Source organism: Pinus tabuliformis, chromosome J, assembly GCF_031772625.1.
Source record: "Pinus tabuliformis cultivar Carrire ecotype Pingquan chromosome J, CPIR1, whole genome shotgun sequence".
NCBI classification, from domain to species: domain Eukaryota; kingdom Viridiplantae; phylum Streptophyta; class Pinopsida; order Pinales; family Pinaceae; genus Pinus; species Pinus tabuliformis.
In genome coordinates, this window is record NC_142295.1 from 1,025,600,637 (window position 1) to 1,025,628,356 (window position 27,720).

The 27,720-nt window shown below is 39.8% G+C and overlaps 1 protein-coding gene across 1 annotated transcript; it reads right to left on the bottom strand.

Annotated features, from left to right (window-relative positions):
* Positions 1-1,186: 1,186 nt before the first annotated feature.
* Positions 1,187-6,381, bottom strand: LOC149230354 (uncharacterized). Its single transcript, XM_089381285.1, has 2 exons — positions 5,207-6,381; positions 1,187-5,063 (listed from the first exon to the last, which is right to left on the bottom strand). The coding sequence occupies exons 1-2, from the start codon at positions 6,379-6,381 to the stop codon at positions 1,187-1,189; spliced, it is 5,052 nt and encodes a 1,683-aa protein (XP_089237411.1).
* Between the last annotated feature and the right edge of the window lie 21,339 nt (positions 6,382-27,720).

The window sequence follows — 27,720 nt, forward strand, 5'->3', positions numbered from 1 at the left end:
TAAAGCATATATGGAGTGGGGAGAGGTAATATGCAAAACATAATACCTCCCCACCTTCACTTTCATATCTTGAAAACATAATATCTCCCCCCACCTTAATATATGTAAAACATAATATGCTTTACATAATACCTCCCTCATAGTGGGGTGGGGGGAGGTATTATGTACAACTTTTTAAATAATGGTGGGAATGTTGTGATGGTGGGGGTCATGGTGGGTGGAGGTAATATGTAAAACCTCCCACCCTCATATATGTAAAATATAATATGTTTTACATAAGACATTCCTTGTGGGGGTGGGAGAGATATTATGTAAAATTGTTCACGTAATAAGGAAGGTGGGAAGAGGTAGTATGTCGAAGATGATGTAAAATGCATGTGTAAAACATAACATGCTTTATATAATACCTCCTTCATAGTGGGGGTAGGGGAAGGTATTATGTAAAAAAAAATTACATAATGGTGGACATGTTATATTGGTGGGGTCAAGGTGGGGCACTTAATATCTAAAATCTCCCACCCTCACATATGTAAAACATAATATGTTTTACATAATGCTTCCCTTGTGATGGTGGTGGGAAGAGGTATTATGTAAAACAATTTACATAATAGTGAAAGTGGTGGGGAGGTAGTATGTAAAAAATTATATAAAATGTTTTACATAATACTTCCCCACACCCCTAATACCTTTCTTGATCCCCATTCTTACCCCATGGTGGGTGGGAGGTATTATGTAAAACATATCATATTTTATATGATATCTCCCCCCACTCCCATCTTAGCATGTAAGTGTGATTTTCATTATTTATGTAATATTTTACATAGATATATTATATGTGACATTTATTTTACATAATACACCACTTCATCTCCATCTTCATATTTGTAAACGTGATACAATTTTTTTTTTTTTTTTGACAGAAACGGTTATATTGTGATTATATTCCTCCTAGCTTGAATGCCAAATTTCTGAGTACAAAAAGGATGCCTGGATCCTGAGAAGTTTCACTTATGAAAGTGTGGCTATTGATGTTACTTGAGATTTTCCCCTTAGCATCAAGATCTTTAGTTTCTATATTCTCTATTTTCCCCCACTTGGATATACAGATAATTTTTTTTTGAATCAAGCAGTAAAACATGGCGGACTGCAAGTTAAGGAATGGCTTCCCATGACTCTTTTCCTTCTTTCATCTTGACCCCCAAGCATATGAGCGGATTTTTATTCCTGTTGGATTTAGGATGACCCCTCCAACACCTGCTCTGCCCGGGTTGCCCTTAGCTGCTCCATCGAAGAAAAGGAAGTAGCTTGATTGAGTTTTAATCCAGTCTTGGAAGTCAGCTTCTGTTTTCCTAATTTGCCATTCTTTGAGAGGAGGTGCTTTTCTGATTGCTGGAAGGAAATGTAATCCCAGGAAGGCGCCCCAAACATTGTCTTGATGGGTGAGATTTGCATCATCTTTGATTTGGGACAGACATTCCTTTAATTGGCACTTGATCTTTACTTCAATAATTTTTTGGTGCTGCCTGTCATTTTTGAAGGTTCTTCTGTTGCGTTCCAGCCACAACTGCCAGCAAATGACCTTTGGGAGGATGGCCCAGGCTGATTTGATTACCTGATTCTGAGGAGGAGGCCCTGGGTAATTTGAAGTCCAGCTAGCGAAGAGGTCAGCCATTGTATTCGGTAGTTGAAAGGAGGGATCCAAGACATATAACAGAGCGCTCCAAATCTGTTTAGCAAATCTGCACTCCAGGAAGATGTGCGCAGCTGTTTCTTCACTATTGCTACATAGGTGACATATGGAGGGACCGTTGAATCCCAGCTTCTGCAAACGGTCAAAGGTAAGGATTCTGCCATGGCACAGCATCCACGCAAACATGTCTATTTTGGGCCACGCCTGAATTCGCCAGATCGCTTGCCATGGCGCTGGGTTGGTGGGGACGTGCGGCCTCTCTCTGTGTTTAACGTAACCTTCAGCCACCGTATACCCTTTGGATTTATTTCCCCAGCCGATAGCATCCTGTGTATACTTGTTCAAGGGCGCAAGGCCGTGGAGAAGATCGATCAGCGTGACCCAGTCAGCGACCAGGCGATCTGGCAAATCAACAGACTTCCAGCCGGTCCACTCACTGCCTTTCCAAGCGGAGATATCCCAGAGCGTGTTTAAGTTATTTCTTTCCATCCACTCCCGGAGCTCGCCCAAATGCGCTCTGTCGCTGATCGGGACAGAGGATAGGATTCTGTCAGACCATATTTTTGTTTTCTTGCCGTTACCCGGAATTCTATAGCAGTAATTTTTTATCAGAGAGGCGGCCTTATCATAGAGTTTTAGGAAAGGGGAATTTGGCAGTCGAATTACATGGTATAAGCAGCTGGAGCGAGGGCCTCGGAGATATTTTTTCCTGAGAGCTGTTTGAGCCCAACCAAGATTGGGCGCGACAACTCTCCAGATGACCTTTGCCGCCATTGCTACATTCATATGGCCCAGATTTTTAAAGTTAAGACCTCCCTCCCACAGAGGCTTAGAAATAACTTCCCAGCTGATGAGGGGGATTTTTCTTTCATTCTGCTTTCCACCTTTCCAGAAAAATCTCCGAATATGCTCGTCCATTTTTTTTAGGATGATTGAAGGAGCAAGCATTCCTGCAAATTGAAAAATAGGGAGACCAGTGAGCACTGATTTGATGAGAACGAACTTACCAGCATAGTTGAGCCAGGTAAAGCCCCAGGCCTGAATTTTTGCTTGAAATTTTTCGAGCTGGGGAAGCCAATCTTTGCTGGAGGTTTTTTTGTGTACAACCGGTAGGCCCAGGTATTTGAAAGAGGTCCATGAAGCGGAGGCTGCGAATCCAAGACACCTGGAGATATCAGTGAGAAGTCTGGGCGGGGTATTCCAACTGTAGATGTGGGACTTGTTCTTATTGATAACGCTGCCAGAGGCCATGCTGAATTCTTCCAGGACAGCTTTGAATTTGGAGGCAGTGGAGAGGGAGGCAGCGCCCAGAAGCAAGGTGTCGTCCGCGAACAAAGCGTGGTTGATGTTCTTGACTCCTCTTGCTATACGCAGTCCCATTAATTCTTGTTCTTGCATTTTTTTTTCCAGGAGGAAACTGAGAGCTGATGCTTGGATGACAAAAAGCAGAGGGGAGAGAGGGCACCCCTGCCTGAGTCCTCTTGAAGCTTTAAAGAAGTCTGTGGCTCTTCCATTCACAAGAGGGGCAATCCATGGATCCGAAACGCAGGCCCGGATCCAGCTAATGAAGTTTGATCCAAACCCAAACCTGTTCATAACTTCTAGCAAAAAACTGTGATTTACACGATCAAATGCATTTGCTAGATCAAGTTTAATTATCATACCTTGCTCTTTACGGTGGAGACTTGAGTGGATTGCCTCCTGGACGAGGGTGAAGTTGTCCACTATCTGCCTCCCTTGGATGAAACCGCCTTGATTCTCCGGGATTATTTTAGGGATTATATGCTTCAAACGATTTGCTATGACTTTTGTGATTAGTTTATACCCAATGTTGCATAGGGAGATCGGCCGAAATCTGCTGAAGTTGCTGGCCCCTTTTTCCTTTGGAATGAGGGCTAAGAAGGCAGAGTTTGTGCTCCCACCTATTTTTTGGGAGTTCTGAGATTTTCGGATCATTTTAATCAGGTCTTTTTCAATAATGGGCCAGCATGATTGAAGAAATCTGGCAGTGAATCCATCCAGCCCAGGGGCCTTGTCCGAATCCATGTCATATACTGCTTTTCTGACTTCATCTTTGGTTATTTTGGCCTCCAAGGTTTCATTCATACCTGGGGAAATTTTGGCTGGGATCGTTTCTAAAAGATTTGAGGCATGGTGCTGAACCTTTTCTTCGCTATATAACTTTAGGAAGTGGGCGTGGGCTGCCTTCTTTATGTCTGAAAACTCCTTGAATGTTTCGCTGTCCACCTTGATCTCGGAAATGGTGTTATAACATTTTCTGCTCTGCGCTTGCTTATGGAAAAACGCTGTATTTCTGTCCCCTGATTTTAGCCAGAGGCTTCTAGATTTTAATCGCCAGTATTCCTCTTCTGCAAGGCAGGCTTTATTATAGTGCTGTTGGAGATGGGCTTCTTGGTCAAGCAGATCTTTGGTGATTGGAGACTCTTCCATATGAGATTGATGATTGGCAAGGGCTACTTTGATATTTTTTCTTTCTGTATCCGGTTTGGGTAGAGTTTTGGCCCAATGTTTTAGAGCTCTTTTAACCCTTCTGAGCTTTTCTTCCCATATGAAGAAGGGGGATCCTGTAATAGATTGATTCCAACAATCCTTGACAAGCTGCATGAAATCTGATTCCTTGATCCAGTTTGGGCTGAATCTGAAGGGGATAGGACCCAGGTCAAGGTGAGGAAGTAATTCTAGCTTTATGGGTTTATGATCCGAGATACTGTTGGGGAGAATGCACATTCTTGGTTCTACTCCCAGCAATAAATAAGAGCTTTGCATGAAGAATCTGTCTAATCTAGCTGCTATATGCCCCGGACCTATTCTTTTGTTGGTCCAAGAGTACTTACCGGAGGAGGGTTTGATGTCAATCAGGTCCCAGTCTTGCATGAGGTCCTCCGCCCATTCTCTTGCTGGATCACGAACATCGCTACCACCTCTTTTTTCAGACGAACTGAGAGTAAGATTGAGGTCTTCGGCGATGATAATATTCTCCAGATTCATGAGGTCTGCTTGAAGTCTTATCGAATCCCAGCATGCTTTTTTTTCCCCAGCATTGACTGGGGAGTAGACATTGAAGATGCAGTGAGTTTCTTTAGTATTCAGATCCTGGATTTTCAACAGCAACCAATGAGTGTTGCTGGCTTCAGTGATGACTGCATATTTGTTTTCAATCCAAAGAGTACCAATGCCTCCCGAGGCTCCCCTTGCGGAGACTGCTCTTGCTTCACTTTTGAACCATATTTTCTTGCTTGTTTGCCGGAAGACAGAGTCTTCCAGCTTCGTCTCCTGGATGAGAAGTATGTCTGGGGTCTCTGTTCTTATCAGACTACGTATGGCTTCTTCCTTGACCTTGCTCCCCATACCTCTGCAGTTCCAGGAGATGATCTTCATTATTTGTGTTTTTGGTGGGCTCCCTTGGAGCCATGGGGCTGGCTTTTCGGCATTCTGGGTTTGGAGGCTAGCAATTTTTCCAGAGTGGGCTGGCTGCCTTGTAATTTTTCTTTATACGTTTCCTCCTCTCTTTTTTCTCTATCCGTTTTCCGGCCTCTCGTGGATCTTCTGACCGAGGCTTGAGACTCACCTATTTCTCCTTCCTCTTCTGAGTCATCTGTGATCTGCTCTTCTTCATTGTCTTCATCTTTCTTGCTTTTGGGAGTTTCCTCATTTGTGTCTTTGTTGGAGGCTGGAGGAGATCCTTTGCTTGAAGAATCGGGGTTTTGTTTCCCAGTCTCCTCTGTAGGCTCGGTCTCCTTTTGGATCTCAGCATCCTGAGTTTTCTCTTGTTGAGAGATGAGCGGATCAAATCGATTCCCTGAGGGAGGTGCAGTATTTTGAACAGATGGCTGTCCTTTGCTACTAGGTCCTCTCGTCTTCCTGGGTTTGTGGCGCTTGATTTGGTTCCATCCATCATCTTTTCCCTGTGCGGCCTCGGCGTTGGTTGGGCAGCCTCTGGCGAAATGTCCATACTCGTGGCATTTCCGGCATTTGAAGGGCAACTGCTCATAGTCCAGCTTCTGCAGATGCGTCCAGCTTCCAACCTTTATCGTGATGGCCTCAGGGAGCCCTACCTCCAGATCTACTTCTACGCATATCCGGGCGCAGTCGTATTGATCCTTGTTGTTCGCTTGATCAATAAATTTCCCCAGAGCGTTTCCAATATGCCGCAGAGAGTCCCAATTCCAACAATGGACCAGGAGGTGCGGGAGTCTGACCCACACAGGGACTGCGTTAGGGACATCGACTGCAGGATCGAAGTCCGGGGTCCATTTGTTAAGATACAGACCCCGAGGACCCATGAAATAGGGGCCGTTTCGGAAGATCAGTTCTTTGTCCTCCTTTGCTGTAAATTCGAAGAGGAAGTATCCTCTCCCCAAGAAGTAAGAGGTGACGCTTTCTCTGATCAACGGCGCCCAGTTTCTGGTTACCCAGCTCTCTGTAGCTTTAGGGGACGGCCAGAGCCCCGTAAACTGACCAACGAGGGCTCGATCGGACAACGACAGAGCAACTTGCATCGGGGTTTCAGGCGGAAGGGAAATCGCAGGGATATCCTCCAATCTTTTCACAAATTTCGAAGGTTCAGGGGCTTTCTTCTTAGGCAGCCCTGCCAGAATCTGCATGAAGGCCTCCGATGGTGAGAGGGATGAGGGAGCGGATGGACCCTGGGGGGAGCCCAGAGTCTCCATGATCTCAAGTTTAGCTGAGGTCAGATCCTGCCCAGATCTCCATAAACCCCCACAAGATCAATCGGATCCGCCCTCAGGGCTGGGGGCGCGCACGGATTGCGCTCTCCAGGTCCTGCAATCCGGATCTGCTATCGGATCTAGCAGAGGCGTCTCTTTGACCGGCAGATGGAGTCGAAAATCAGAAGAATGGCCTGCTCAATCCGCTGGGGGAGCAGATCGCGCAGGGGGCGGCCTGCAGGGGCCGAGGCAGCTCGACGATCGCTCTCAGGCACGGCCGATCAGTGCTCTGGGAACCCCATTTCTATTCCACTTACTCCTCACGTGATACACATTATCGCATTGAGAGACACTCTATATATTAGCATGGGGGATATTGTCATATAAGATAACATTATATTAAAAAAGAAAACAAACCAACTTTAGAGTAAAAAAGATATAAGACAACTTTAAAATAAATCTAGATTTATATTAATTGATTAGGTATTGAAGAGATTGCTTTACATCATTATCATTTGAATATGAGTTTTACTCATTTCAAATTCACACATTTTGAACTCCTTTCCTTTAATTTGGATTAGAGAATAATGGTTGGAAACATGTAGATACTTTTTAAAAGAAAAATATTAAAAAATTCAAGAAAATGGTCACGTTAATAAAAGTGAGTGCATTGATACATGTAACAACGTGTTTAGATATGCATTTTTTACCTATAAAAACATGTTTGTGAATGGAGCCACTTGCATAGAAACAGATGTAGAAACATGTACAACATGTGTATCAACGCATATTATTTGGTTTCTACACTCAAATCAACATGTTTTTTGTGTTAGAAATCACTCCCCCAATGCATTGATGCCTATATAACCTATCAATAAGCATTTCTACAATAGGTTTCTACAACACGTTGAGTCAATGATCAATTTCTATGTATACCAATGAGCATTTGTTAATATACTGTTGGCCATACAAGCCTCTTTATAGAGTTTTTTACCAATGAATTTTTTTATTCATATGACTATATAAATTTTGTACCTAGTTAGCTTCGATTCTTTCCAAAAACTAAATATTATAATACTTGAGCTTTTCACTATTCTTCATTACATCAACAAAAAATACATATTTTAATTGTCATAAAAAAATATTTTATAATACATTGATTTATTTAATATTTTATAATACATTGATTTTAAATAATTAAAAGATTTTTTATTCTCAAAATCAAAAAATTATATTAACTAAATTATAACTTTAAATTTATATAATTTTATTTTATATAGAAAAATTAAATCTCTCCAAACTTTCTTCCAAATTTATACTCTAAAAATAATTAAAAAAAATTCATCTAACATACAAAATTAAAATCAATTTAAACTAATTTGTATGACATTTTTTTCCATTTTAATAATAATTTTTTTTAAAAATTATTATTAATATTTATATCACATCACACATTAATTTATTATAATAATGTCTTTTACAGCATAAATAACGTGAAATCAAATTTCAATAAAGAGGAGATACTATTTTTTATAATTTTAGTTAATTATACCATTTTTTTAAGTTTTTGTTAATGAAAATGCTATTAGAGATGAATGAAATAGTTGTGAAATAAGGGCGATGAAAATATATTCAATTATATATTGTATTATTGAATATTTTATTTTGATTTTTTCTATTGAAATTTGATTTCATATTAATTAATATTATACTCTTTCATAACGTGACATTCACGGGTTTTGTTTTCACATTAACTAATATCACACTTTTTCATGACATGATATTGATGGTTTTGTTTATATGTTATTCAAATTATTTTTTAGGTAAAGATAAAAATAAGCGGTTTGTTGTTGCAATCGCCTCACTCAACCTGATACCGCTAGATTACTAGAGATCTGCGTTTTTTATTTTTTGAAAAGAAATTCTATGAGCAGACTTGTGGGGTTGCTATGGGCTCCCCTTGTCCCCGATTGTTGCTAATATTTTTATGGAAGACTTTGAATCCAAAGCTTTGGCCTCAACTCGTCTCTAGCCTAAGCTTTGGAAGAGGTTTGTTGATGACACTTGTGTCATCTGGCCTCATGGCCAAGAAGAGTTAGATCAATTTTTTCAGCATCTGAATAATCAATCTTCCTCCATAAAGTTCACTATGGAGCAAGAAGTTGAGGGGCGCCTACCTTTTCTTGATGTTCTCATTTCGAAGAAGGAGGATGGTTCTTTCTCCCACTAGGTGTTTCGGAAGAAAACTCACACTGAGCAGTATCTTCATGCCAAGTCACATCATTTCCCCGCTCAAAAGTTGGGTGTTCTCAACACACTAGCTACTCGTGCGTTGAGAATCTCTGATGAAAACCACCTTGATAATGAGAAATCCCATCTCCTTGATGTTTTTGTTAAGAATGGGTATAGTAGGCACCAAGGCCTGAAAGCCTCCTCAAAGCTGGCAGTGGTCCCAAGGTTAAGAAAGACCCTAAAGATCGAGTCTCAGGGGTACATCTCCCTTTCATCCAAGGAACCACTGACAAGATTGTGAGGATCCTAAGGAAGCATAGTGTTCCCTCTACCTTTAGACCCCTTAACACCATTCAGAGCTCCTTAAGGTCTGTAAAAGACCTTGTTGACCCTAAGGATATGAAAGGTGTTTATGTTATCCCTTGTTCTTGTGGGACCCCCTATGTTGGTGAAACTGGGCGCTCTATTAATCAAAGGATTCATGAGCATGCAGCCGATATCAAGCATGGTAGGACTCGGTCTTCAGCTTTGGCTGAACACGCGGGGAAAACTAAGCATCATATATGCATTGAGGAGGCCCAGGTCATTGCTAAGATTGCTCCTTTTCATCACCGGAAGTTTAGGGAGGCCATCGAAATTGAAAGGAGGCTGAGTAATCTTAATAGGGACGACAGATGGAAAATCAGCAGCTGTTGGATCCCTGCCCTTACCTCTTAAGCCCCCACCCCCCTTGTTTTTCCGTTCTTTTTGTTGGTTTCATTTCTAGTTTTGATGTCATTCCCCTGTCTCTTGGATTATCTGAGTTTCCTCGGTTTTCCCTTTTCTATTTATTTGTTGTTTTTTCTTTTTTGGTTATTCATATTTTCATTATTATTTTATTTATAGTATTATTAAGATTATTTTAACCCTAATCTACCTCATAATATTCCTATAGTATTAATATAAGTTTATATTTTAAATAAATATGAAGAGAATAATTTTCCTTTTTAATTAGGTATGGGTTTAGGTATATAGAATTTAACCTACGTCATTCATTTAATTAAACTTGGCAATTATAATAAGTTTCCCAAAATATCATGATAAAATTGTTTTTAGTTATTTATAACCATATATTTTTATTTATATATATATTAATTTAACTAATATATATATATAGTAAGTATTATTGGGTTCTTATTTATAATAAACGGTTTTCATTTATTCATATTTAAAAGATTTTCAATTATAATCAGGTATATTTATACACATGTCCATATTATAAATAAAATTTATCTAATATAGTTATTAACATACAACAGATTTAACTAGAAGATAAGTTTTTAAGTTTTCAAGTTTCTAATTAGTTCTCCTTTAATTTAACCTGGTATTTATAATAAATGACTTTTTATATATATTGAGATAGTTACATATTTTTCATATTTTTAAGTTTTTGATTAGTTTTACTATAAACATTTTTAAAATAATTTATAAACATATATATTTAAATAAATCCAATAAACAACCTAATTAGTTAATTAATAATTATTTGTCCCAAACTCTTGGTCCTGTCAATTGTAGTTGAAGCCCAGTCAAAGGTAGTCGTTTCTCTTGGTCAAAGTAGCCGTTTTTCTAACTGTTGGAATGGATTGGTCTCTCTATTTAACTTGCTTCCTGGATCTGATTCTTCATCTTGTCCTGACGATGAACCACACTTGATGGTTCGAAATGCGTTGACAAATGAATTTTGATGTGATTATAACCGAAAACTTGTCTCAAAAACTTGATATGGATCACAAAAGCCTTAATTCAATTATTGATGTTTTGTGTTATTATAGAAATACAAAAACCTTTCCCGAGAGATTCAATAGTTTCTTTTTTAAGAAAATTAAGAATTCAAATGTTTACATAGTAGAGATATATATTTTTATTATAATACATTTATTTTCATATATATTACTTTTTATATATTTTATGTTTTAAGGATTGTTATGTATTTTTGGCACAAAGGGATAACCAAAAACACTTTGTTATAGGAGGTCATTGTTAACTTATAATAAATAGCAGATTATTAGTAGTGAATTTAAAGGAAAAGAGATTACGTATATGAATAATAAGAAGAGAATATGCACTAGGTTAAAAATAAGAAACAAATATAGAAAATAGGAACACAAAAATAAAAATGAAAGTAAATTCTTTTTATTTCTAATGGAGAAGAGCGAGGAGACTTGAATGAGACACTAAAGAATGTTTGGATAGCACTTGGGAGTCCTCTCTAAGCCTTCCAAGGCAGGGTCATTTGATGAAGTTTGGATTACTCTCTCTCACTATAAGAAGGTTGCAAGCTTTCATAAGGGTGAAATAACTCTTGAAGGCAAACAATGTTATTACTGTGGAGCTTCAAGATTTTGGAGAATTCTATTGAAACTTGGGTAGAATAACTTTCCATTCAATTTCTCTTATCAAATGGTTACCCATGAATCTTATTTATTGGTTTTTCTCAAGATTCGTCGAAATTGGTTAATGTTATGAATAAGTATCAAGTCCATTGTGGTTTTTTGTGCATGAAAGGGACATGATAAGAGCCTTGAGTTTCCAAAGTACTCATCATTAAATGTCCTACAACTATGAACCAACCTGACTTGCACTTCATACTTTCCTTCTGATGCAATATTCACTATTTCTTTCTTTGTCCATTAATGAATCGTCGCTTTGTATAGTTTCACACTCTTGTTAAAAGGGTGGTCATGTGAATTGCACAAAATCTACATCATGGCTTTGTGCAGATGAATAAAAATCCTCTTTGTAATTTTTTTCTCAACTACTTTTAGGTTGTTGATTGATTGTCATGGATGACCTTTTTCTTGGTATATTGATTATATTTTTTGATAACCACCTATTAAGTTGTGTGAATGATTTTTGGGTGATAATAGTCGCCCCTTGATGTACGAGGTTAGGAGTAGGCGTATAACCGAAATACATGATTATTTTCTTTCCTTGTACTGACCAACCACTTGGGTGAGAGAGAGAGAAACCAAAACTTAGAGGATGTTCAATGGAAAGAGGAGGAGGAGCATACCTACAAAACATATATTACTAAATAATTTTATTTGCTTTATACAAAATAGGAATACATGCCCCATGCTCCTGATATAACCAAATGTGAATTACAATAAGGGATAAATTGGAAGGTCTTGTTGCAAATGCAAGGAAGCAATATAATTGACATAGTGATGAAGTAGAAATCTACACCACCCTTTAGGGAACTTGTTAGATTAGAAGATGGTTCTGAGGATAACATCCCTAGGAACTTGATGTGAACTAGAAAGTTAAAGCAGATGGCTTAGGAATGTTGATCAATTAGAGGAATCTTTGACTAGAACTAGAAACTACAACTAGTGTAAGGTGATATCCACACTGATGTGAACAATTGTTGAAGTCAAATAACAAGGGGGAATGGAAGCAAATATTAATGACAATTTTCCTTATGCCACCGAAGGTTTGTCATTGTGAAGGATAATAAGAACTAAGATACCGCTTCACTATTGGAATGTGTAATCTAAATTTGCATGACACGAGAGAAGATGGCTAAGGGAGGAGGAATTTTGGAAATCAAACTATAATTTCAATATATGACAATTATAATGGAGTGAAATTTAGTCATGGAGGATGTCAATAAAGATAAAGTGGAAACTATGGACTACCCTTGGTGGAGCATAGCTGATATCTTAATAGAGGACAATATTGGGACTGACCATAATCTAAAATTAGGAGAACAACTAGAAATGGGACTTGATATGTCAATGTTTTGACTAGAATTATGGGGACTACAAGGACATAGGCCATAATGGATCATCATGAATAGATTGGAAAACACAAATGGTAGCCAATGTGGGGTACTAGGAAAGCACAAACAACTGTTGCTAGTAAATACTCCAACTAAGGGTGATGAGGACTACCACCAAAAAAGACAAAATGGGCAAGTAGTCGGATGACAAAGAAGTTTTCTTATACACTTGTTGAATGGATGAAAAATATGGGTTGAAAATACAAACATGGATGAGTGCCCCAATGAAAAAAAATCTCGCTTGATGGGGTAAGAGGGCGAAGTGTTGGAGAAAGCGAGGGGGGGGGGGGGGTGCATTGGCTAGTCTCTACATCGGTAGACAGATAAAGTTTAATTATGCAGATGATCTACTAATGATGGGGTAATGAGAGACCAAATGTGAATGTGGTGGTGCATTACTTATAACCAACTAAATTAAAATTTTGGAGCTTGAAGGGGTGGTTTAGCAATATAATGAGATAGAAATATGAGGTGTATTCTCAAAAGATGCAAAAAAAAAGCTCTCAAGATGTAGGGCAGAGAAACATGGATACCAATAATGTAGAGGGTGCTACTTAGTGAGGAAATCCATGTAGGTGGGAAAGAAATTATTGATTGGTTGCAACCAAATGTAGCGAGGGAGGGTGATGAAAGCGGTCTTAGTTAGAAAAGGGAGGGCCTAGAGATGGCTTGAGGGATGTGACCTAGTAATTCCAAGGAGTTTGAAGAGAGTACTGAAAATGCCAATATGAAGGACTATATACGTTTGAGGTCAGATACTGTTCCTAGTTAATATGCCTTGGAGAGTTGGAGGAAGGGAAGGATGGAATCCTACTCACATGAAGCCAACAATTGCATGTGAAATCATTGATTGTAAAAATTGGAAAATAATGTAAACACATGAATGATCACTTGTCTGAAGGTATGGTCGAGGTGGAGGCCTTAGAGTGAATTTTTGGGAAAAAGATGGAGCATACCAGTACATAGGTGGTAACATGTTAATCCCAATGGTGCAAATGGATTGTAAAATGGATATCCTATACTTTAGAATTGTTGCAAGAAAAATCGATGAAATTGAATATATAAGGGGTTGGTCCCATAATGACTTGTCATTTGTACTTGTGATGAGGTTGAAGAGCACCATGAGTAGAACCCATGTGCATACAGAGCTTGTAGAGCACTTTCTAGAGATTATATTTCAACTGAGTGCGAGCCAAGTGAGTGTTGATAACCTCCTCATGTTAATTTTTTGTAGTGTGGTCTATTATATAGACATAAGGGATGCCATATGTCCCTTTTTTTTCATGTCTATTTGAGTTTAGCTCTTATGGCCATTGCCTTTGAAGGGTGTAATGGTCATTGATTTTGTAGGACTAGTAAAGTGTTAGGCCACGTGTCAATGTGATGTTCGACAATAATAAGGTTGAGGCCATGCAGATCTACATAAGGCCAAGTGAATATATCTCTAAATTATTGAAAGAGAGATTTATAGGAAACTACTTTCTTTGGGGTACAAGCTACCCCCAATATGGTTTCTTTGAGGACACCTAGTTTTGTGGAGATGTCGACCTTGATGGTATGGGAGATATTAACCATGTTGACTTTTTTAAAGGCATTTGGTGTTTCAATTGTGTTTTTTAATCAATAAACATGGCTAATGGAAATGAAATCTTTAGTCTCATAGTGGCTATGGTAGGTTGAAACATAATTTGCGGTAAAAAAATGAATGGTAATTCATTGCATCCCAGGGGTAATCTGGTGTCGTCATAGCCCCATGTATGTCTTCATCTAAATGAATGACTTGTGACAGTAATAGTAATGACTTGGGGGAGGTATGAACTTGATGAAGGTGTGTGGAGGTGATTAACATATCACAAGTGTGTGACTTCGTGCTAGCTTCTATGGGGTCGATAGAGGTGGAAACAATGCAAACTAAATGAGTTGGTGCATGAGGCCACTGTGCTACTGAGTTCTTAAATGACGAAACCTTATCAACAATGCTAAAAAATGAGTAGAAAATAAGGAATATTGTCCCATATATGAAAAAGTATAGAAAATATGGCCACAATTGTGATGGTCATGGGTTGTAAGAGGAGGGAATATTTCTTGCCTCAAGGTACTCAGTGAGTTAGATGGGGAAAGTGGTACATTAGATATTTGCTCCAATGTAGGGATGATAACTAGAGAAGTTGAGGTATTCCTCATAGATAGTTGGGAGGGAGGAGATCCCTGAGGGTTGGTTTCAATTCCCATGGAATGTTGTACATGCTCAGTATTGGACATGATTTGTACTTCAATATGTTTTTTAGCTCCAATTTGCAGTGGTTATTAGGTAGAGATAAGTGAGATGATTATCTTCCCCAAATAATGCATAGAGATGGATACTATGTGTGTTCACTAAGGTGGATACATAATATACAATGGATGTGTTTTGGTAGTGTCCAAATTTGGTGAAGGTGTGATTGTTGGTGTTGGTGCAGTTGCTTGACGAACTATGACCAACGCATCTTGATATTGTGGGAGATCCAAGCAATGGTGAGCATAATGGACATGCACAATGAAGATAATGCAAGGATGGTTGGTGAAGTTTTTTTAGTTACGTGTAGGAATAGACGATCCTATTTTAGCTCCAATGGTGGGAGGAGTTTGCAGTAGTGGCAGTGTGTGCAAAGCGTGAATAATATCTTACGGCTTGGAGAGGTTGGGGCACAAATTTGTTGGATGGCCTTGTGTACTACAAAGGGTACATGTATTGTGGGGTGGCTAGAGTTTTAGCTTCAATTTTTTTCTTTTGCCCCCCCAACATGCTTCTGAGGTCTATCAATTGTGTGTTGTTTTCCCCCAATTACGTTCTTAGGCTCTATGGGAGTTTAATTGACAACTGGTAGAATTGGTTGTGCATAGTGATTGGGAATTATTATTAGCATAGGAGAAGTGACAGGGGAAGAAAAACACCAAAAAGGAATGATCATCACTACATTAGGGAGCTTCAAAGTGGCCATCACTTAATGTGATGCCAATCTAGGTGGTGGGCACAAAAAAGGAGTCTAAGTGATCTTGTAGGGAATGTTGAACGACTAATGGAAGAAGCCATGTCCAGATTTGGCTTAGGTATAGGGGATTCAGTGGATGGTTTTTTAGGAGCAATCAAAACCACATAGATCTGAGTCAAGCCAAGGGTCATAGTTAGTGGTGGGTTGTTGAAAATAGCAACAAGAAATGTTAAAAATAGCATCAAGAAAATCATAATTTAATTTGTTCTTGAATTAAACTAGGAATTAATTTGTAATTCTATTCTCGCAACAGCTTGTAGCAGTTAACTAATTAAGTTGACTTATTTGGCTCAGTAAATTCAAGTTGGAAGTCTATCTAGAGTCATGTAGAGTGATCCCTAAATTTTAGGGGCCCAGGTTGAGTTCTTATTGAGTTGTAATTATTTAATACAGTTTAACTGAGTTAAATTCAGTTAAACTAATTCTAACTATTGGAGGAACTAGTGAGTGATCAAGTGAATTAAATTGGATTTAATTCACATGTAGCGATCAATAAGATAACTGATAAATCACTAAAAAAATCTCATTCATGTCAATTCAGAGGAAGACCCAGTTGACATTAGAGTTTAGGGACAATGTACTATCAATTGTATAATTTTCTGAGTTGTACAGATGGTGGATGCAATCAATAGGAGTATGATGGATTGTACAGTTGTGGTGAGGGATTTTCCCAATTAAATATGGGCTAATTTCCTTAGGGATTGCGCAAGGAAGTAGGGGCTTGGCAGGCAATTGATCCAGGTGGAAATTGGTGGCCATCCGCCTATTCCACTTAGACCCCCACCATTGTTTCTTTCAGTTTTTCAGTTTCCTTAATTGTAGCATACTTTACTATTTTTGGCAGTTTTTCGGGTCCTGAACTTTCAAAGCCGTTTTGAGGCCCTAAACAACATTTTTGTTTTGTTTTGTGGTTTTTTTTGTTTTGTTTTGTTTTGTTTTTTGTTTTTGTTTGTTTTGTTTTTTGTTTTTGTTTTTGTTTTTGTTTTTTTTTAAATCACTGGGTGGCGAATGCAAGATTTTAACTCGGTATTTGTTGTTAGCAGTTGTAGTCCTCAGATAGATCTTTCTAACAAGGTATCGTGTGCATCAAACGAAGATCATATGCCAAAGTTACGACCTCAGGAAGTTGATGTACCAATTTACCCCAACGAGGCCCATAATTTGGCGTTTCATCTCCTAGGGTTAGGTTTTTAGATGTTTGGGGGTTTCCATTATTTCTCAATGATAAATAGGCCTTCAAGCCTCATTGTAACATAATTCAGAGGCATGTAGCCGCCACATCTCTTCTTAGAGATAAGCTACCATCGCCTGAGCTAGTTTATTTCTATTCTGTATGTAAGCATATTTCAATTCTTTGATATTAATGAAATGAAGTTTTATTTCTACTGCATCTATGTGTTTATGGTTATATCTGTAATTTGTTGCGTTCCTGTTTAAATTCGGATTAGTGGTATCAGAGCGGTCTTCTCTTTCTCAATCCTTCTTTGCATGTCCCCAACGAGGTTGGGGTATAAGGAGTTAGGGCTTGATCTAGTTGAACCTTTGCAAGATCAGCGTTGCAAACCTCGACGACCGCCCATGGGGGGAGAAAAGAAAGACAAGGGAGCAGGAGATCCTATCAAAATATTGCTCGAGGAGGCCCTCGAGAAACAAAGGAACACGATGATGGATAACTTTGCCCAGATCCTTCAACGGTTGCCCACTGGCGGCGCATCCACATCCAATAGCCACTCTAGAGGCACCACTCCTTTTAAGGTATAAGTAAACTTTGACATTCCCATATTTGAGGGCCAAATAGATGCAGACATTGTAGATAAATGTTTAAATATGTTAGCAAGATATTTTTCTGTTCATGATTTTTCCAGTCGGGAAAACATTACATTTTCTCTTCTCAAAGCCGCCCCCCACGTCAAGCACTGGTGGGAAACATACTATGAGCAGAAGGATGAAAGAACACCCTCACTATTTTCATCCGCACCCACTTGGAATTCGTTCTAGGATGCCATCAAGGAGCAGTACTACCCTATTCGGAGTTGATCTGATTTAGAATATTAGATTATTATTCTAAGATCCTCCTCAAATTAGAAACAAAATGCTTTCATTGTGCTTAAGGATTCATGAATTTTTGCAAGTGAAATGATGAGTTTTTATTTTAATTTTATGAGAAATTTAACATAAATAAGAGACTAAACAACAACATAAACATGTATAGAACATCGTCAAAAACAAATTACAACAAGAACATGATAAAAGAGTTCACACCTCCCGGGCTATGTCTCCTTGGTCCAGCTTCCAATGGCTTGGGCCTTTCTATTATCCTCAAAAGTGTAAACATATTTGTTTACAATGCTCAAATTCTTATGAAACCTACTCCCAAGAGTCCAAAATGTCCAAAAATGGTTATCTAGCCTCTTTTTACATCCAATTTGATCGAAAATTGAAGAAGTTATGACCTCTCCTAGTTAGCCCACTATTCACTCCACAAATTGCTCCAAATCTGGCATGATCCTCCAATTTCGCCCCAAAAAGTGTTAAATGGGTGAAGATTTCACCATGGGACAGGAAAAATTGTAGGACGGATAATTCTGCCCATAACTCCACCGGCAGTTATAAAAAAAATTGTCATGACCTACAAATAAGGTGGTCACATGGGTGTTTGGACTGGCGGTTGGTGGTGCGGTTACCGTGGCAGCAACATAACTGTTGTGGGTTGAGGACGAGGTGTTCACATGGGGGGGGTGTTGGCGGTCTCCCCCCAACTTGAAGGTCAACATAATTTAAAATATAATCCGCAACAATAGTTTGTTAAGTCACATGTTGCGGGCTCAACAGTAAACCTTGGCGCTGTTGTATGGGAGGTCACGAGTTCGACCTTGGCCTCCGACCTATCTTGCCAACCAAATTTTTAGCCGACCATTAGGAGGACATGTGGCGGCCATAAAATATCAATGCTGATAGTTCCATCACAAATCGCAATCAGTCAGAGCAGGAGTGATTGTCCATAATGGGCCGCTGTGCTATGCAATATGCAATTGCGATATCGCAATCACAACCTGGCTCTGTCGGGGCCAATTCTGTAAATTCACTTGATCCATGCGATGTGCGATTGCGATTTACTGCGTCGCACTCTGGCTTCGCTTTGGGGCCGATTCTTTACCGTTTCCCCGCCTCCAATTTGCGATTGCGATATCGGAAATCACAACCCGATAGTGCTGGGGGCCAATTTCCTTAACCGCAGACCTCTTCCTTCTGCGATCTGTGAAATGCAGGGCCAAGGGAAGCCTGCCACTTGGCACTTCCCCATTCACTGAAGACTCTACCATGTCATTTCCTCTGCCTTTTTTTTACCTGTTTGAAAAAGTGAACAGATCACATTTCTGGGAGCATACTTTGTCTGTTCCATGCAAAACGAGTTAAGATGGATTCAAGATGATGAGCACTACACGGTCGTTCAGGTTCCACACCATTCTGACAATTTTGATTTTTGAGCACCTGATCACTCCTCCCCACTGGAAGCCTTTTGGATCCCAAAAGATCACTTTCAATTGTCCAGCAGGTGAGGGTACAGTTCCCTCACCTTTCCAATCTCAATCCATTTATCACTGACTTGGAACTTGTGATCTACATGATGCTTGTCATGCCTTGCTTTGTACTTTCCTTTTCCCTTTTCAAGTTGTTCTTGCACTGTTTGATGTACCATTTGGAGTCGTTCAATGAACTCTTTAGCTTTGTCCATGTTACTATTAGTAGCAACATCCTTCTTACCAAGATGATACAACACATTATGATGCAAATGGTAAACAAATTCCTCCACTTGATTCCTTTGACTCAAGCTTGAATGCACATCTTGAAAGTATGTATTTTTATGAATATAACTTTGATGTAAAACAAAATTATGCTTGAGTAAAGTAGTTATACAAACTATAGGCCTAGAAAACACATAAAAAAACTTGTCTCTTATACCTTTCTTATACCTTTTTACTGAGTGGAATAGTAGAAGAAAACCCATCCAATGGAAGTGCCTTTGTCGCTGCAACTTAAACACTTCACCATTGAAAATTTCTGAATGAAAAGAAATGGGCTTACCACATTGCATAAAGACTGTGCCCATGGCATAGTCACATACATCAACCTGAAACTCAAATGACTTTTTCAAGTCTAGAAGAGAAAGTATAAAGGCTAAATTGATCTTTTGTTTTAAAGCATCAAATGCCTCTTGTTGTTTGCCTCCCCACTGGAAGACCTTTTGCACAACTGCCAAAGAATGCAAATGAGCTACAATAGAAGAAAAATTAACAAAATCTCTCCTCCAACATTGGGCTGCTCCCAAAAAACCTCTTATCCAAATGACTATCTTGAGCATTGACCAATCCATAATGGCATCAATCTTGGAGAGGTCTAACTTCATCTCACCTTATCCAATATCATGGCCCAAGTAAACCAAAGAAGTTTTATCCAACATATACTTTGAAATCTTCAAAAACAAATGTTATTGACATATGAGATCAAGTATTTTTTTCTCACACATGACATGTTCATAATGAAATTTTTCTAAAAATGAAAATGTCATCCAAGTAGACTATCATGTCTAGAAATGGCTTCAACACATCTTTCTTCATATGCATGAAAGTAGTAGGAGCATGGAAAATACCAAAAGCATAAAAATCCATTCCAACAAACCATGCTTAGTTTTGAATGTCGTCTTCCATATGTCTCCTTCAACAACTATACTTTGATGAAAACCACTTCTTGAATCCCATTCAATGAAATGCTTACAATACTTCTTTGGTGCCAAAACAAGAGGTGCACCACATGGTAAAGGATATGGTCGGATGATTCTTTTGTTCAACAATCCTTGGATTTTCTTTGTTATTTCTGTGCTTTCCCTTCTTGACATCAAATGCATGTCAATGTTAGAAAGAAGACACTTTTGCTGTAGTGGTGTTTCATGTTGGATTCTCCTCTTGGAAGGAAATCCCTTTGCTTTTTGAAACACCTCATCATCATGGTTAGCAACATCAACCAAATCATTTTTTGAATTTGAATTACAACCATCAAACACTTCATAATCAACATCAACATTGGGTTTTATCATAAGAAGCACTAAATTCTTGCTTGAATTCACTAGTCTTTTCATTTTCCCTGCATTAACTAATGAAAGATTTAGTTTCTTGCGATGAGCTCTCACAATATACTCCACACCATCCTTGAACAAGTGGTACTTGTTTTCATGATGATAGAAGATTGCTTTTCTATCATAGAGGTAAGGACTACCCAAAACAATTCCTGATATATCAAGCGTTACAAAATCTAATTCAACTTCGTCAATGAAGTTTGCTGTGATAGCAAACCGAAGAATACATTTTCTTGTAACCTATAAGTTTGTGTCCTTGCATATCAAACCCAATGGATGTGGCTTGGGATGTAAAATGGTTTCAAGATTAATTTGTTTGACTAAGTTATCAGATATCAAGTTGGCTTGATACCCACTATCAAAAAGTGTGTCGATTTTTGTATGTTTTGGGATTACTTTCACATGAAATAATTCAATCCTTGTTTATTCATTTGGAGTACTAGTGTGAAAATTTGATATACTAGTGATAGCAATGGATTCTTTTCATTTTATACCCATAGCTATAATTTTGGTTTCATCACCCGAATCAGATCCCAAATCCTCTTGAATGATGACAACTGTCTTTCTTTTCCCTTGTTGTTGTTTCTTTTTGGTTTCATTTCGGGATGCAGCTTCCAACAATGAGCTTCATCGTGACCCTCTTTGGAACAATGTTTACATATTGTTTTCTCTTCTTCCTTTTTAATGGATTCATTTTTCTTTCCCTTGAAACCCTTTTCTTTCTCTTTACCCATAAGTGGTTTTTTACTACCTTCTTCCGGAGTGTTTTTCCTCTTGCCTCAAGATGAGTGGCTTGCACACACACATCATCTAGATTATTGGGATTAAACATTAAGATGTTATGCCTAAGATAACTATGTAAACCCCCTATTTACTTCAACAATGTGTCCTATGATTGCAAATCTACACCTAACATCAAAGACCTTTTCCTAAATTCTTGGGTGTGATCCTACACATTTTGACCTTTAAGCTTTCAAAAGTTCTGCCAATTCATGATGGCTTTCTACATATAAGCTAGAGGGTATAATTGTATTTTGATTGCAACAATGAAATCAATCCAAGAAATTAAGATCTTACCATGTTTTTTAATCTCCTCTTGGGTCTTTGATTCCCAGCATACTAGTGTTTCACCCTCCATTATGAAGGAAGCTAACTGAATCATTATGTCATCCTCTTGAAGGTTTTGAATCTTGCAATAGACCTCCAAATGACGAATCCAATTATCAAGATTCTATGCATTCACTTCACCATTATACACGGGAAACTCAAATTTAGCATCAAGTTTTGAAAAAGGTGATTTACCAGTTCCTTTTGAAGTATGATGATGAGTATGAGTAAGTGTTGTGTTAGTGGAAGAGGGTGAAGATGCTCGTGAGGAAGAAGATGAAGAAGATGGTGGAGAGGGTGGAGGTTTGTCTCCATTTACATTACCTCCTTTTCCATTATCTCCTCCTGAAGAACCTTCTCCTTTGGGAGGTTTGGAACTTTCCCCTTGTAGCTTGGTATTCCTCTCTTCATAGAGGACCTTCACCATATCTGTCATATCAAAGAAAGCCTTTTTTAAGGTCTTCTCATCTTGTGTCATGTTTGTAGGTTCTCCTTCATGAGACATGATATCTGGAGTCTTAACTGCTACTTGAGGCTGAAATGGTGTTGAATATTGTGGCAACATTTCTCTCCTTCCCCTTGACCCAACTTCAGGGCTTCCAACCAGCTTCCTTTCTCCTCTTTTGAGTTTTAACCTTGTAAGCATGACATAAACTTGCAAATATCTAAATAATTCTTTCACAAATCAAACCTAGTGCTCTGATACCAAAATGATCTAATTTATATATTAGATTACTGTGCTAAGATCCTCCTCAGATTAGAAACAAAATTCTTTCATTGTGCTTAAGGATTCTTGAATTTTTGCAAGTGAAATGATGAGTTTTTATGTTAATTTTATGAGAAATTTAACATAAATAAGAGACTGAACAACTTCATAAATATGTACAGAAAATCATCAAAAACACATTACAACAGGAACATGATAAAGGAGTTCACCCCTCCTGGGCTACATCTCCTTGGTCCAGCTTCCAATGGCTTGGGCCTATCTATTATGCTCAAAGGTGTAAAAATATGTGTTTATAATGCTTAAATGGTTCTGAAACCTGCTCCCATGAGTCCAGAATGTCCAAAAATGGTTATCTAGCCTCTTTTTGCATCCAATATGGTCAAAAACTGAAGAATTTATGACCTCTCCTAGTTAGCCCACTATTCACTCCACAAATTGCTCCAAATCTGGCATGATCCTCCAATTTTGCCCCAAAAAGCGCTAACTGGGTGAAGATTTCGCCACGCGGTGGGCGAAATTGTAGGATGAATAATTTCGCCCATAACCCCGCTGGCGGCTATAAGAAAAAATGTCACGGCCTGCAAATAAGGTGGTCACATGGGTGTTTGGACTGGCGGTTGGCGGTGGGGTTACCATGGAAGAAACATAATTGTTGCAGGCTACGGACAAGGTGTTCACATGGGAGGGTCGTCGGTGGTTATGTTGGTGGTCTCCCCCCAACCTGATGGTCAACATAATTTAAAATATAATCCGCGACCATAGTTTGTTAAGTCACATGCTGCGGGCTCAATAGTAAACCTTGGCACTGTTGTATGGGAGGTCACGGGTTCGACCCTGGCCTTCGACCTATCTTGCCAACCAAATTTTTAGCCGACCATTAGGAGGACACATGGTGGCCATAAACTATCAGCTTCGATAGCTCCATCGCAAATCACAATCGGTCGGAGAAGGGGTGATTCTCCATAACGAGTCGCTATGCTTTGCGATATCATAATTGCAGCTTGACTCTGTCGAGGCCGATTTTGTAAATGCACTTGATCCATGTGATGTGTGATTGTGATTTATCGCATCGCACTCTGGCTTCACTCTGGGGCCGATTCTTTACCATCGACCTGCCTCCGATCTGCGATTGCGATATCGCAAATCGCAACCCAGTAGTGCTGGGGGCCGATTTCCTTAACCACATACCTCTTCTTTTTGCGATCTGTGAAATGTGGGGTCAAGGGAAGCCTGCCACATGGCCCTTCACCATTTGATGAAGACTCTGCCATGTCATTTCCTCTGCCTTTTTTTTACTTGTTTGATAAAGTGAACAAATCACATTTTTGGGAGCATACGATGTTCGTTTCGTGCGAAACAAGTTGCTCTGGATTCAAGATGACGAGCATTATGCGGTTATTCAGGTTCCACACCATTATGACAATTTTGATTTTTGAGCATCATTTGAGCACCTGATCAAGAGCTATGAGGATAAATACATAAAGTGGACCATGTTGCGGCAAGGAAGGGACCAAGATGTGTCGAAGTTTACCAATGTTTTTCATACCCTTCGCATGAATTTGGGTATCAAGGATTTTGAGAAACATTTGGTACTCAAGTACCGCGATTGCCTACATAGGTACATTGAGGTTGAGATGGAGTTCCTGGACATCTCCTCTCTCGGCACGACGTACCAATACACTGTCAAGATCTAGCAGAATCTTAAACAGAAAAAGCGAGACTTTTGATCTGCGAATCTGAAGCAAGGGAAAGGTGATCCAAAATCGCAGAAGAAAGGACAAAGCCAAGGTGGGGCATCCCAGGACAACCCGCCAAAGACAACAACAAAGAACAACATTGTGAAGCTAAAGAAGGACACGGGAAAGTGGTGTGAGTTCCATAAGAGCTCCACTCACAACGCTAGTGAGTGTTGGTCCAAGCAGTGACTAGTGGCCGAGTTGAAGGCTTCTAAATCAGATGCATGTTCTGAATCTAAGTCAGAACCTGACAAAGGGAAGCAGATTATCAATGTGGAGCCCAACGCCACTGTTGCCACCACAAAGATCTAAAAGGAGGAACCCAAAGATCTAGAGGAGGAGGGGAAGATCTTCCACTCCCAAATGTGGGTAAAGGGTTCCCTGCTATAGTTAATTGTCGACAACGGAAGCCAAAAGAACCTCACTTCAGTAGAGGTTATGAAGCGGATGGGCTTACCGACCATGGCACACCCACAATCATACACCATTTGGTGGCATCACCAAGGATGTGATCTTTGCATCAGCCAGCAGTGTCACCTTCCATACAACATCAAGCCCTTCACGGATGAGGTATTATGTGGCGTTGCTCCTCTTGATGAGGTATGAGTCAAGGCCTCATGCTATTATTGTGACCTTGGGAAATAATTTTTACATGATACCGGAGGTAACACTGCCTACCACCATCTCTTTGGTTACTACAAAACAATGTAGTAAGCTCATTTCCAAAACCAGGAAGTTTGTTTTCCTGATGATACGCCCTAAGGGAAAGAATAAGACAATGGCCACAACCTCTAGATAGGCCCCTCCACACGACAACAACAATGGACAAGGTCATGGAGGAGTATGAGGACATCTTCACCTCCCTCGCAAGAGTGCCTCTACACTGTCAAGTCAAGCACTCCATTGATCTGATCCCACGTGCGCCATTGCCAAATGGGCCAATCTATCAACTCTCTGTTATGGAGAACAATGAAATCAAGAGGTAGATTCAGGAGCTACAACAAAAAGGTCACATCTGAGCGAGTTCATCACCCCGTGGGAGCCCAATCATGCTGATACAAAAGAAGGATGGGACTTGGAGAGTTTGTCTTGAATATCGGGCGTTGAACAAGATCACTGTTTGGAATAGGTACCCGATCCCACGGATTGATGACCTTTTGGACCAACTCAAGGGGGAAAAATATTTCAGCAAGATCGACTTGAAGTCCAGATATCACCAAGTACCAATTGAACCTTTTGATGTGTGGAATACTGCCTTCAAAGCCAAGGAGGGCCTTTTTGAATGGATGGTTATGCCTTTCGGGTTATCGAATGCTCCTGCAACCTTCATGAAGTTGATGGATGAAATCTTGCAGCCATTCACCAATGCATTTGTAGTGGTATACTTGGATGACATCCTGACCTTTAGCTAGAGTTGGGAAGAGCACCTCCACCACATCTGACAGGTTCTCCAAACACTGCGGTAACACAAGTTGTGTGCCAATTTGGAGAAATGCACTTTTGGCATGACCCAGGTTCAGTATTTGGGATACATTAATGATGAACGGGGGGGTGGGGTGCATGTGGATCCAACCAAGATCCAATTCATTTGGGATTGGCCAGGCCCCAGCCACTCTAATAAAGCTCCCCATCTTTCTGGGTCTTGCCAATTTCTACTGCAGGTTCATGTTGGGGTTATCTCATATCACTTGGACCTTGAGTCAAGTCACCAAGGGAGGAGCGAAAGCAAAATTCTTTTGGTATGCATCTTAACAGAAGGTGTTTTCAGAGTTGAAACATCGCCTCTACTCTACACTAGTACTCACATTACCATAATTGCAACAACCATTTGAGATCGAGATAGATGCCTCTGACTATGCTATTGGGGTAGTCCTTACTCAACAGGGGAATCCAGTGGCATATCACAGTGAGACACTTTTAGACACAGTCCAGAAGTATCCCACTTATGAAAAAAAGATGTATTCCATTGTGCAGGCCTGCTAACAATGTTAGCATTACATTTTGGGGAAGGAAATGACCATCCACATAGACCACCGACCCCTGCAGTTCATACAGACGTAAGGGAAGTTACAGAATGATCATCATCATAAGTGGTCCACATACCTGCAATAGTTCCATTTGAATATAAAGTACAAGAAGGGCAGCACCAATAATGTTGCATACTACCTCATTCAATCACCGATCATGGCGTTAACCATCATTCTCAACCCTTGTGGGTACGAGACTTCTGATTGGCCGCTTCTCTACAAAACTGACCCAGAATTTGGCCACACATACCAGACGCTCTTGGAGGTTCAACAAGTTCCAGATTTTCATCTCCAAGATACACTATTATGTCACCTGGGACACCTTTGTGTTCCTTCAAGCGAGCGTGCTGAGATGATTTGGGAAGTGCACTACAGTCAAGTCGCTGGGCATTTTGTGGTTGAGAAAATGGTGGCGGTACTGTAGAAGTATTTCTATTGGCTGAATCTTCGACAGGATGTCGGGAAGTACATCAGATCCTACACTTCCTACACCATTTCCGAACCAAACATCAAGAAGTAAGGCCTCTATACTCCGCTACCTACCCCTAGTCGATCTTGGGAATCCATCTCCATGGATTACATGCCAGGCCTTCCTTCTACTAAGCATGGCAACAAATTTTTTGTGGTCGTCGACCGATTCTCGAAGATGGCCATTATGGCGTCCTGCAAGAAGAATATCACAACAAAAGCCATTGTTAAACTCTTCTTTGAACGAGTGTGGGTACAATTTTGGATCCCATAGTCTATCATCTCATATCGGGACAACAGGTTCCTCAGTACATTTTTTTCCAGTCTCTGGTCGATGCTGGACACCAAGCTCACTAAGTCCACAACTTTCCATCCCCAAACTGATGGCCAGCTAGAGGTCATCAATAGGATTATTGTACACATTCTACGCATGTACAACTCAAACCATCCACGCACATGAGATGAGAGCCTCCCGTATGCCCAGCACAGCTATAACTGGGCTCTCCACAACTCGACTGGCCACAACCCTTTTCAGGTGGGCATGAGATTCCAGCCACTATGTCCCATTGATGTGGCCATACCATTTCAGCTACTTAGGTAGATTCGACTCATGTTCAGTCCGAAGCTGACAAGGAAACCAACTTCATTGAGCACATTCAACACATCCGCCAATAGGTCCATTAAATATTAGACAAAACCAATGCTAAGTACAAGTAACGACATGATCAACATCAGGTGCTGCACAAATTGCAGGTGGGTGACAAAGTTTGGCTACATTTGTAGAAGGAGCACCTCGTTGGGCCCCACTGCAAGCTTCGCCTGCTTCGATATGGGCCATACACCGTCACCAAGGTAGTAGGGGACAATGCCTTTGAGCTCAGTATTCCACCATTCCTTGGTCTTCACCCAGTGTTCAATGTGGACAGCCTTCGACCCTACTTTCCACCATTGTTGGACACATCCGACATTGAAGAACAACTCAGACCAACAAAGTTAAACTCACACTGTATGGAACAAGCCACAACTGATCGGATCATGGACACACATATCAATAAT

Excerpts from the sequence above, each read along its gene's own strand:
- LOC149230354 (XM_089381285.1), bottom strand. The coding sequence starts at position 6,381 with ATGGAGACTCTGGGCTCCCCCCAGGGTCCATCCGCTCCCTCATCCCTC. Across the intron at positions 5,064-5,206 it reads GAAAAAAGAGAGGAGGAAAC|AGGTATGGGGAGCAAGGTCA; the intron begins GTATAAAGAAAA and ends CTGGAACTGCAG.